This window comes from Canis lupus, chromosome 1 (genome assembly GCF_003254725.2).
Source record: "Canis lupus dingo isolate Sandy chromosome 1, ASM325472v2, whole genome shotgun sequence".
Lineage (NCBI taxonomy): Eukaryota > Metazoa > Chordata > Mammalia > Carnivora > Canidae > Canis > Canis lupus.
In genome coordinates this window covers 74,064,939-74,077,995 of record NC_064243.1, presented here as the reverse complement: position 1 = coordinate 74,077,995, position 13,057 = coordinate 74,064,939, and the positions used below count along the sequence as shown (strand labels likewise).

The 13,057-nt window shown below is 34.8% G+C and overlaps 1 protein-coding gene across 1 annotated transcript in view; it reads right to left on the bottom strand.

Moving 5' to 3' along the window:
• AGTPBP1 (ATP/GTP binding carboxypeptidase 1) overlaps positions 1 to 13,057 on the bottom strand; it is a 177,031-nt gene that overhangs the window by 30,494 nt on the left and 133,480 nt on the right. The window contains 1 exon segment of the mRNA XM_049116129.1: positions 2,555 to 2,642. Within this exon segment, the coding sequence (XP_048972086.1) occupies positions 2,555 to 2,642 (88 nt within the window).

Sequence of the window (13,057 nt, the reverse complement as noted above, 5' to 3'; positions counted from 1 at the left end):
CATCACCGGCTGCTACTACTACTAGATCGAAGGCCTTTCAAGTGGATGGATCAGGAGACAATACCTAAATTCACTACCAATCTTAAAATTATAAAAAAAAGAAATAACCAAATGTGATGTCTTTCCTAATGTAATGTGATAGGAATTCACTGCACCATCTATGAAGTATTCTTGCCAAAAATCAAACCTGAAGTTAAGCTTCTAGATCTAACTATTAGTTTACAGAAAATCAGTGAGATAGAAAAATTAATTATCACCATGGGGATGCAACCAGCCAAACCCAAAATGTGGAAAATCTTGCATGACAAATGACCTAGTTTCTCCAAAACATAAAGAAGAAATAGGAGCGGGTAAAAAAGGGAAATCTACATTTTAAAGGAGACTTAAGGGACATATTAACAAAAATCAAATGCAATGTGTGACCTTGGTCGGATTAAAACAAACCAACTATAAAACAACCTTTATGAGACAGCTAAGGAAGTCTGAACAATGACCAAATACATTACCATATTAAGGATTTTTCTTAGGTGTGATAATAGCATTATGGTTAAACTGTCTTTAAAAATCTCTAAAAGACAAAGATCTTTAAGTATTTATGGGTAAATATGATTATCTGGAAATGCTTTTTAAAATTCAGTGTGGAGGTAGGGGTGAAAGTATTCCTAAAACAAAGCTAAATATATGTTGATAATTGTTGAAACTGGGTGATGAATACATGGGGGCTCATTATCCCATTACCTGCTTTTGTAAATGTTTGAAGATTTCCTTAATAAAGTTTTTAAAACTACACAATTTCCAGACTTTAAATAAAAGTGACATTTGATGGTCTAACAATTATTTGTCTATTAAGCTAATTTCTAAAACTTCAAATCACCTTATATTCTTTAAGTCATGAACTGAAGAAAATCCATGACCAACAGATTATTTACTTGTACACACATACACATGCATGGTACTTTCAACCTGGTATAATCTTCATTAACGTAGCCACTGTATCTTGAATACTCAATGACAAGGTGCTATGGGTTGAGGAATAACACAAAATATGTTCCAGAACTACTCCTTGCCAATTCTTTTTCCCACATTTCAAAGTTTAACATCTAACTGGAGAGGTACTGGTAACACCACATTATAACTATATGGTAGTCTGTAGATTATATTCTCTCATACACTGGTGGAAGTAGTTTTATTCTCATTATATAGATGAGACCAACAAGCATCAGAGGACTTGGCTGACAGGAAAAGTTAAGACACATGCAAAGATGGTAGATTTCATCCTATCTGGATTTTAGGCTTCAGGAAAGCAACCAGGATAGTGCTTGTTACAGAGAAAATAGTTAATAAATGTCTGTTGAATTGACCTGAATTCCAGTTCCAGATCTGGAAGTAGCCAAAAGAAGAAACAAAAATTAAACAAATGAAAATCCTTGCCATCACCCTTCACACAAAACAGAACCACCATCTGTCATGTTAGAACCATTCACTTTATAATGTGAAAAAGAAAAGTATTCATTGATTATTTCTATTCCAACTTTATGAGAAAGAGATAATTAAGAGTATTTTTATGTTGGTCTACCACTGAAAGAAATATGAAATACGTTCAGGTACAGAGGAATTGCATACGATCTTGTATTTCTATTCCTCATTTACTACTTATTTTGCTAATAAAAGTAGGGGGAAAACCCTACTGAGGTGAATTCTAGGGAACACTGTCTTTCTCACAAAGTAATAGCACTTAAGAGCTGTTTTTCCAAAGCCATGTCTTAAACCAATAAAAAGTTTAATTTCAGAAGTCTTCTGATTAAAAAAAAGAAGGAACATTGATGCTAGTTAAGCACAATATAAAAACCCAAAATCTATTGAACAAAAATATCAGGATTAAGATTATTAACAGAAAAAAGACGGGGATGTCAAATGCATTCAGCGGAGGAAGTTTTCTAGAAACGTATTACAGAAACAGAGTAAAAACAGGAAGGAAGGTATATGATCATCCCAGATTATTTAGACATGAAGTTGAAGAATAATCCAATCATTCCACTGAAGCAATAAATGATTCTGAGCACTTATGTCTGACTTAATGGTAGATAACCTATTTGAGGCCAAATTGAACTGTATAGGCTGCTATAAAGTAACTATGGAATACATCTCGAGGTAAAATATTCTGGAAATTCAAATAAAGTAAATATTTCTATGCAAAAGAAAAAAGATAAGAATTGTTTTTAATATCATCAGAACAAAAAGTCACTGCTATTTCCTAGAATTCCTAATTTCATTTTTATTTAATAGTTTTATTTAAAAACGTTTCCAGAGTCTAGCTATCAAAGTGGTGAAGATGAGATATGGGCTAAATCTGTCTATAAGGCACATTTTATTTCCACTAAACATACCACCTCAATAAATCTCAAATTCTACAGGACTCTGTTAGAGGTAACAATAAAGCAGACCACCACACTTCAAATAATGCAATAATGACCCTACTTTCTAATCTTCAAACTGAAACAGAATGAAGATCCCCTTCTGTCAGCTTATGACCCACTATTCTTAGAATACTTACTTATAGTAACAAATGTCAGTTCCCACACGAATCCACCATGGTCTGGCATTTAATGCTTCCTGAACCGAATACATGAGGGGTTGCATACCTTTGACAGAGAAATAGAAAAAAAAGGAAAAAAAAAAATCTTTTCAGAGTTTGAGTTAAAAATTAATCATGCTATTACAGAAAGCACCATATGTTCAGGAAAGCTAAAAGAAAATACATTTCCATTTTTAATATGTATAAAACAAGGAGATATTTCTTTAAAATCTCCTCTAAGTCAATCCATGATATGCTTTTAATACCAGTTTACCTAAAATGGGATTACAACTTCAATGAATGAAAAGTTATTAAACTTTTTCCTACTACCCTTTTATATGAGATAAATTAAAAATAATAACTAAAGTATATTCCTTGGAACACGTGACAGTGAAAAACTATATTTAAAAAATGGTATATGATTACACGTCTAACTCTCCATTGATTCCCATCTATAATGAGGTTAAGGAAGAAAATGTCACGAAAATGTCAAGACTGTTTTCTTCTTCAAATTTCTCCATACAAATACGTGTTCATAGTGGGGAGAAGGTAGAGGGACTAATTAACAAAAACAGAATTAAACAGAGAGTGTGGGTTTTAAAAGATCTTTTAAAAGTATTTTATTTATTTATTTATTTGAGAGAGAGCAACAGAGACAGCAAGAGAGAGCAGGAGTAGGGGGAATGGGAAAGGGAGAAGCAGGCTCCCTGCTGAGCAGGGAGGCCTATGTGGGGCTCAATCCCAGGACTCTGGGATCATGACCTGAGCAGAAGGCAGATGCTTAACTGACTGAGTCACTCAGGAGCCCCTATATAGCACATTTTCTTAGGTAGTTTCAGAAATACACTCTACATATGAACTTTAATATTATCCAATTTCATAAAATACTATTCAAGGCTTCTAACTAGAATTAATTAAATTCATGTTACTTTTAGAAATATTAACAATTTTTATTGAGATCTAGTTTGACTTTCCTAAAGATCATTTTCATTTTCTTGCTACAGAACCATTTTGTTAAACTTCTCTCTGTTCTGCTCATAATAAATAATAGAAAGCACTCACTAAAACAAACAAACAAAAAAGCCTTGAGTATTTTTATTAGTCTTTAGTAATCTCTTGAGTTTTCTACGTATGTAAATCATATAATTTGTAATTCAAAGTATTTCACTTCCTCTTTTAGTATTTATATCAGTTATTTCATTTCCTTTTGTTGTAACAGAGAAATGAAAAAAACCCCAAAAGTGATTCTGAATATATAGGGGTAAGAACATGAATGTTTTGCCATTCCATGCAACATTGGCCATTTTTTTTGTATATGAAAAAAAGTGTATCATTTTTAATAAAAAGAGCTAAAATGGAATAATTCCTATGTGCCAGACAATACTCTTAGTATTATTACATGTGTTAATTAATTAAATCCTCACAACAACCTTCTGTGGCAGGTGCTATGATCACTCTCATAACTGAAGTAGGTTCTTTCATAATTCTTACTACACTTAAGTATTTTAATTATTTTATCAAATGTCCCTTTAGTATCCACTAATAGAATCACATGGCCTTTCTCATTTAATCTGCTGATCAGTAAATTATGGTGATGTTTCCTAGTGTGAACTATCCTTATATTCCAAGAAAAACGTTATTCTTTCACTAGTGTATGATTTTATTAGCTAAAAATCTCATTTAGAACTTCTGCATCTAAAAATTGGCCCTTTTAAAAAAATTACCAAGTATCAGTATAAAATTACACTAGCTTCAGAAAAATATATGGGAACCTATTCATTATTTATTGGAATAAATAAAAGTATAACTTATTTTTTAAAAGGTAAATGAATTCAGCTGAAATCCATCTAAATAAGGTGATTGATAAATATATTTTTTTAAAGATTTTATTTATTTATTTGAGAGAGGGAGCACACACAGAAGCTCAAACAGCACAGTGAGAGGCAGGGGGAAAGGGAGAAGCAGACTCCCTGCTGAGCAGGGAACAAGATACAGGGCCTGATCCCAGGACCCTGGGATCATGCCTTAGGCCAAAGGCAGATGCTTAACTGAATGAGCCACACAGGTACCCCTAAATATATTTTTAACTTCTTCAAAAACTGTAGTCTGTTCAAAATGTCTACTTTCTATTAATCAATTCTGGCATGTTTTGTTTTATTTCTATCATTTTCAGGATTTAAAAAAACATTCTCTTCCTTTTGTTTTGTTTTTCTACTGTCTTAAGTACTTAGTTCACTTACTTTCAGTCTTTTTTATTTTAAATAATGCAAGTTATTAATGGTTTTCAATTTTTTTCCAGCTATCAGTTAAGTCCCATAAGTCTATGAAGTGTCCTCTTTTTTTTTCCTTTTCTTTTTTTTTTTAGGATTTTATTTATTTATTCATTCATGACAGAGAGACAGAGAGAGAAAGAGAGAGAGGGGGGCGGGGCAGAGACAGGCAGAGGGAGAAGCAGACTCCATGCAGGGAGCCTGATGTGGGACTTGATCCTGGGACTCCAGGATCAGACCCTGGGTCGAGGGCAGGCACTAAATTTCTGAGCCACCCAGGCATCCCCCGGCACTGTCCTCTTTTGAAGTACTTTCTACATCAGAGCTGTTCAGCTGCATGCTCTACCAGAACAGAAATGGTCTGTATCTATAATGCCCAAGGTGGCAGCAACTTGCAGCTATCAAGGATAGGAGATGGACCCAGAGCCACTAAAATAACAAAACTTTTAACGTTAAATTAAGTTTAAATAGCCATATGTATGTGCTGGACAGCATGGTTCTAGATGATATGAAACACCAATTTTAAATTTTCAGATTTTTTTTTTTTTAGGAAGAACTTTATATTTTCCAAGTACTCACTTTCTGTTCAGCTTTTTGTTGATTTCCACTAATATTCTGAACCACAATGAAATCTATAAAATCTGATTTTTCTGTTTTTTTTTAAAAGATTTTATTTGTTTATTAATGAGAAACACACACAGAGAGAGAGAGAGAGAGAGAGGTAGAGACACAGGCAGAGGGAGAAGCAGGCTCCATGCAAGGAGCCCGACGTGGGACTCGAACCCGGGTGTCTAAGATCAGGCCCTGGGATGAAGGCGGCGCTAAACCACCGAGCCACCGGGCCTACCCAAATCTGAGGGTTTTTTTTTTTTTTTTTAAATTACCAATAAGTTGTACCTATAACAAAATATATTAAGAGCTGTTTCATGAACAAAAGGAAGATACCTTCTTATGCTCCTTCTATAAAGCAGAATCAAAAGGTGAAAACAGTACTCATATTACGATTCTATAAGTATAGTTCACTGCATGGTCCCTGCTTGCAAATAAAATATTTCCAGGGTCTAGTTCAAATGGATTCTTTGATACACTTCATCAAATGCTCCAATTCATGTGACATTTTGTTTCATTCACATTTGTAGCATGACTGTTTTACAGTTCTTCTGTTTTATCCTTCCATGGGAGAAAATATATAGGACTTCTGCCCCATGTCCCTAACATTTCTCAGTTTCATAATCATATTATATCATACCATTTCTTGGGATCCATTTCAATTTTTTTAAGGCATAATTCCAAGATCCTGCTAACTTCCAATTCTAATTTGAGTGAGTTGCTTTCTAGAAATGCTCCTCAGCGTTCATCCTGTTCACACTGGAATCCCAGATTAGTTCCAGCATTTCTCCCATCTCCCATTTACATCTCACTCTCAGTCAGCTGGAAGACATTTTCAAATATATCCTCAAAATGGAATCCTAATGAATCCAAAAATCAAGCTTGTTGACTATGTTATTCAAACTTTCTGTATCATTTATGTTTTGTCTTTTTGATATGTTAAATTCTGAAAGGGGTATTTTAAATTCTTAAATAACTGTCTCCTAATCAAGTTGTATTTCTTGGAGCTTTTGTTCAATCTATATGGATGCCCTGTGGTTATGGTTGTTGTAAAAGGTTTGTGTTCTGTATAGCAAAGGAAATCATCGACAAAATGAAAAGGCAGCTTACCAAGGGGGAGAAAGTATTTGCAAATCATGTATATGATAAGGGGTTAATATATCTAAAATATATAAAGAATTCACACAACAGAAAAAAAATCTGATTTAAAAATGAGCAGCCATAAAAAAGGAGAAAATATTGCTATCTCAAACAAAATGAATGTTGTTTGAAGTCAAGCAGAGAAAGAAAAATACCATATGATCTCATGTGTAAAATTAAAAAAAAAAATCTCATAGAAACAAAGAAGAGATTGGTAGGACAGGGAGTAGAAGCAGGGGTGGGCAAAATGGGTAGAAGTGGTCAAAAGATACAAACTGCCAGTTATGAAATAAGTAAGGCCAGGGATGTAATGTACAGCATGATGACTATAGTTCATATACAACACTATATTGCACATCTGAAAGTTGCTAAGATAGTAGATCTTCAAAGTTCTCATCACAAGAAAAAAACTTTATAACTGGTGGCAGAAACGTACAAATATTGAAGCATTATGTTATACATCTGAAACTAAATAAGGTTTTATGTCAATTATATCTCAATTTAAAAAATGTCTGTGATTACGATACATTTGAACTGCAACTTGTAAATAGAGTGCTTTTGACTGAATTTTTCTTGGTCTGAATGGGAATGTAAATTGGCACCACCACTATGGAGGTTCTTCAAAAGATTAAGAATGGAAATACCGTATGATCCAGCAATTCCACTTCCGGCAAAAATATTACCACTTTTGCTATATTTTATGTGCATTTGGCTGGTTTATATCTGCCTAATCACTCACTTTCAACTTTTCTTTGTCATTTAATTAACACCATCCTCCCTCCTACTGTATAAGTTTGAATATTTGATTTTTGAGGACATTTCAGTTCATAGTGATGACAGATAAATATTTCATCTCATTCCTTTCATCCAATTATCTATTATTTAATGTTTTTTTCTTTTTCTTTACTGGCTTGGTTGCATTTCTCCACATTTTCTTTTTCCATTATTTGGAAGCTTTCTATTGTGCTCATCAATTCTACTTCCCTTCCTCATAGTTATGGTTAACTGGTATTTCTCTGATACTAAGTAATCCCATCAAGAGGAGTTAACTTTCCCTTCTCCCGTGTCAGCCTCGTTAAAACATTTTTACTTTTAACACATTATATAAATTTCAAGTGTTCTATCTTGAGATCTTTTTCCTCATTTACTTTTCTCACAGAGGGTTCAGAGGTAACATATTTTCTGAATTCTACACACACATAGATGTAGTTGGTTCGAAGTAACAAACAAATGACAGATTTCAAAAAAGACATTTGGCTGTCCTCTAGCTTCCAGTGCCAGAGACTAGAAGCCCAACACTAATCCCATTTTTTCACATGCAAGACAACACAGTGATTAAAAGCATATAATTTGGAACCAGACTACCTGGGTTTGAATTCTAACTTCACCACCTACCGGATGCATGATCTTGGGCAGATTACTAAAATACTGATGCCCCCTTTTTCTCTTCCATAAAATGTATTCTATTGTATGGATGCAGAGTGTCACATGTAGAACAAGATCTGGCACATGGTAAATATTCAATAAATGTTAGCTACTGTTATTATTATTTATGTAACCAGTTCTTTTAAAATAGGAGTATGTTAAGATTCTCTCTTTATACTTAAGAAACTTAAGTATTCCATAGTATGTATAACAGATTCCTATCTTCTTTATTCCTTCCTAGGATTCATTGAGCTATTTCAATCAGAAACTTCAAACTCCTCCAGACACACAAAACTCATAATAACAACTAACTATGGTAAGGTTCCAGCTGAAGTCTGAGCACATTAGATTTATCTGAAGTGCTCTAATTTTATAAAAGATAGTGTATTCTTATAGTACTTTTTAAGTGATAGTTAATTATAATCACAGCAGAAGTGACATTTGAAAATTTTGACTATAATAAAAACCACCTGAACCAAAGAGGTAGCCCTAATAAGAATCAATCAAATGAGGTACCTCAGATTGAATAAACCAATCTACTCAACTGATATTTTGGTTACACTGAGAAATTGTTGTCATTAGCCACAGGATAAACTTTTACATGCATAAAAACATGTTAAGAACTATCAATCTTGTCATGTGAACACAGACTATCAAAACATTAAATTGCCACAATAATGCCAACATCCAATGCATTGACCTCTAATAATAGCTAAGTAAAGGCCAAAGTTGTATGGCATAGATGCTCAATAACAAGTACAGATACAAAGAAAGACAACGTGTCTTAGGCCCTAATCATCAAATGTACTAAGAATCACAGATTCATGAAATTTTCAAATTGAAGCCAATGCCCTCATTTAACTGCGGTGGTGGCAGAAGGGGCGGCTAATAAAGTTTAAAATGGAGCTCAAATAATCTAAAAGCACCTATCACAAGCTGCATATATTATCTGGACTTGACGACTCTATAGAGAAAAAAATACACACTTCTAAATATGGCTAGGATTTCAGCAGAGATTTATACTAAAAGCAGGTAGATCAGATTGTTGGTCTGGAGAGATAATAGGAGCCACCTGAATCTGAATCTCTACATATATCCTCACCACCAAAAAATAAATACATTCAACAAGCAGCACAAATGAAACCACACATACCCTATGTTTGCATTACTAGAGGACAGAATATACAAATTTTTTTAAATTAAATTACCTGTGGGTATAAAAATGGGCAAAGATACACTAGGCAAACAGAAACAAAGTAGGGGTTGACATCCTGAGATCAAAGTAGACTTTAGGCCAAAAAATATTAAATGAGACAAAGAAGGAACTTTATAAACTTTATAATACTTCACTGTGTACCTATTATGTACCTAACCAGTACTTATGCACCAGGTAAGACCAACCTATGTAAAGAAGAAACTACAGATGATACAGAGAAGACAGACACATACTATTGATAGTAGATGGACACATCATTCTCAGTATGTGATAGCCCAAATGAATAAAAATGAAGAATATGTATATAGAAGACTTAAAGAACATAATCAATAAGGCAAATCTTATATACAGATGTTGAACACAGTATCCTGATAATACAGATTTCATACACCTTCTTATAAGAGTATATGAAATAGTCACAAAAATTGATCACGTTAAATCAAAAGGAAATGTCAGAAGTTCCATAAAAGAAAAACACTACAAAAAAAACTGTCTGATCGCCATGTAGTAAACTAGAAATTAAAAACAAAATGAACACAAACAGGGAGGCCTCACTCATAAAGGGGTGGGAAAAAAGGCTTGATTTGGGTGACAGACCTTGAATGAGGTGAGGAAGGCTTCTGCCCAAAAAGGCATCAGAAAGATTGTAATATACACTAGAATTGATCAGTAAGAAAATATATTAAGGATAATGGAAGTCCAAATTCTCATGTCGGAGAAGGACATTGTAAATAACAGGAAAAAATCAGAATAGAGTCTGTGGAATTGAAGGTATCAGTGTGACCTCATGAAGATTGTGTGTGTGGAGGGGGGCATGTGCACATAACACATACACAGATAGAAACATAAATGGATACATACGGAGAAACTACTACAAACAAAAATTTCTGTATAAATATTTGTATATACAAACATACAGTTCTCAACTCTATCTATGGAGAAGTCCAATAACCACGTGCATACTATGCACACAGATCTTGGTTTTTAAATACCATTCGCCACTAAAACCAGAACTCTTCCAAGAAATGATCCATACCAGGTTGGGGCAGGGAAAGGCAAGATGAGCTTGAGCACTGTGTGCCAAAAAGCAAGGATGCCCATCAAGAATGACAGGGATAGGTCAAAAGGATACAGACCCCAGTACCCCAAGATTGTCAAATCTTGTGCATTTTAACATCAAAAATAAATAATGACAGAAACAAATTACAACCCACCTAGTATAACAGGAAACCAATTCTGGATATTAACAAATTCAAAGTTTGATGAGGAACAAGATATTTGCATAGTTTCAAAGTACTTCCACCTAAAATACTTATTAATTACAAAAAGAAAAAGGGTAACTTTACAATAGAAAAAGCCTGACAGACTCAAACATAATCATGTGATAAAATGATTATCAGTAATGGTACAAACAAAACCCTGTGCCACCAGAGTACATCACTTCTGTAATATTCCTGCCAAAGATACTAACTTAGAACTCAGTGACAAGGAACATGAGACAACTCCAAATTGAAAACCACTCTATAGAATAAGAGTTCTAGAATTTTAAAAAATGTAAGGTCATGAATATTAAAGCCTGAAAAACTGCCCCTGACTAGAAGAATTTAGATACTTGACAACTAAACACACATGGTTTTAGCTGAATCCTCTTGCTATTAAGCACATTATTGAGAAAACAGATGAAACTCAAATGAGGGGGCCTATGGATTAGAGCAGATTCACATATCAATTATAATTTCCTAATGTTGGTGGTTACATAAAAAATGTCACTGTTCATAGAAAATATACAAGAAGTATTCTAGGGTGATGCATCCCTTTCAGATCCTCAACATCTGTATTAAGAGTTGCAACTTTTCTGTAAATTTGAAATTATTTCAAAGCAAAATAGAAAAGTTGATCACAAACTGAATTAGAATCTTCTCGTTTGAAGATTTATTTATTTTAGAAAGAGAGAGAAAAAGAGTACATGAGTGGGGGGAAGGGAAGAAGGAGAGGGAGAGAGAGAACCCTCAAGCCAACTCCACCCTGAGCATGGAGCCTCATGCAGGGGTCAACTCCAGGACCCTGTGATCATGACCTGAGCCAAAATCAAGAGTCAGCTGTTGAACCAACTGAGCCCCAAGTGCCCCAAACTAGAATCTTCTTGACATATGCTTCGTGTATGTTCATTTTATGTTCCTAGTGAGATCTCCTTCATAGTTCATTCACCCATTGCCTCATTCATTTAACAAATCATCCACTAAATGCCACGCTTGTAAATGGTCAGCAAGTGACACTGTCCCTGATTATGTGGAATTTACAGACAAGTCAGGGGTAGGCAGTAAAGGGACTAATCAGCTACACATGTAAACAACATAACAGTTATGAGCACCCCAAAGGAAAACTTACCAGGGACTAATCTGGCCTGAGAAGCCAGGGAAGCCTTCCTTGGTCAAGAGATGGCTCAGCTCAACTTCCAAGTATGGAACTAATTAATGTGGGCTAGGTGGGAATGCTACAGACTAGACTCCAAAATTCTGTTCCGTCACCTGGTTCCACACACGCTCAATTTATATGACGTGGTTAAAAACACTCGTGTTATCTGGCAGATGTGGCTAAGGGGAAGAGGGGGTAAGGAAAGGTAGTGGGGGTGGGGGGGTGGGTAGAGAAATCCAGTGTAAAAGCACCACGGAGAGAGCTTGCAGTGAAAGCTTTAAGTTATTAAATATAAGACTGCCATCTAGTGGTAATTTGAGCAAACCCCTTTCAAATAATGGGGGGTTGAGTGAGAAATAGATCACAACAGATAAAGCATTATTATATAGTGACAGAAATTCTCAAATGAAATTCATGAATAAGATCACTCACCATTAAGTATTTACTATAATCACCTCTTTTTTTAAAAGATTTTTATTTTATTTTATTTTATTTTATTTTATTTTATTTTATTTTATTTTATTTTATTTTATTATTTTATTTATTCATAGAAACAGAGAGAGAGAGAGGCAGAGACACAGGCAGAGGGAGGAGCAGGCTCCATGCAGGGAGCCTGATGTGGGACTCGATCCCGGGTCTCCAGGATCACGCCCTGGGCTGCAGGCGGCGCCAAACCGCTGAGCCACCGGGGCTGACAGAAATTCTCAAATGAAATTCATAAATAAGATCATTCACCATTAAGTATTTAATACAATCACCTCTTTTTTCTTTTTCTTTTTTTTTTTTTTTTTTTATTCATAGAGACACAGAGAGTGAGGCTGAGGGAGAAGCAAGCTCCATGCAGGGAGCCTGGCATGGGACTCAATCCCAGGTCTCCAGGATCATGCCCTGGGCTGCAGGCGGCACTAAACCGCTGCACCACTGGGGTTGCCACCTCAAAAAGCCCCAAGAAGAGGGCAATTTGAGAAACAAAAGCTAGAGTAATTCTGCCCCTTTGGGAGGTATTGCCAAAGAATAATACATCTTTGTTCGTATTTGCTAGAATCCAACACTTAAATACTCCTACAACCAGACCATCCCCATAAAAAAAGAAAAGAAAGAAAAGAAAAGAAAAGAAAAGAAAAGAAAAGAAAAGAAAAGAAAAGAAAAGAAAAGAAAGAAAAGAAAAGAAAAAAGAAAAAGAAAAAGAAAAAATGGGACACCTGGGTGGCTCAGTCACTTAAGCATCTGCCTTTGGCTCAGGTCACAATCCCAGGCTCCTGGGATCGAGCCCCATATCGGGCTCCCTGTTCTGCAGGGAGCCTGCTTCTCCCTCGCCTGCTCCCCATTTGTGCAAATGCTCTCCTTCTCTGTCAAATAAATAAAGTCTTAAACAAAAAAGAAAAAAATTAATTAATTAAAACCAAT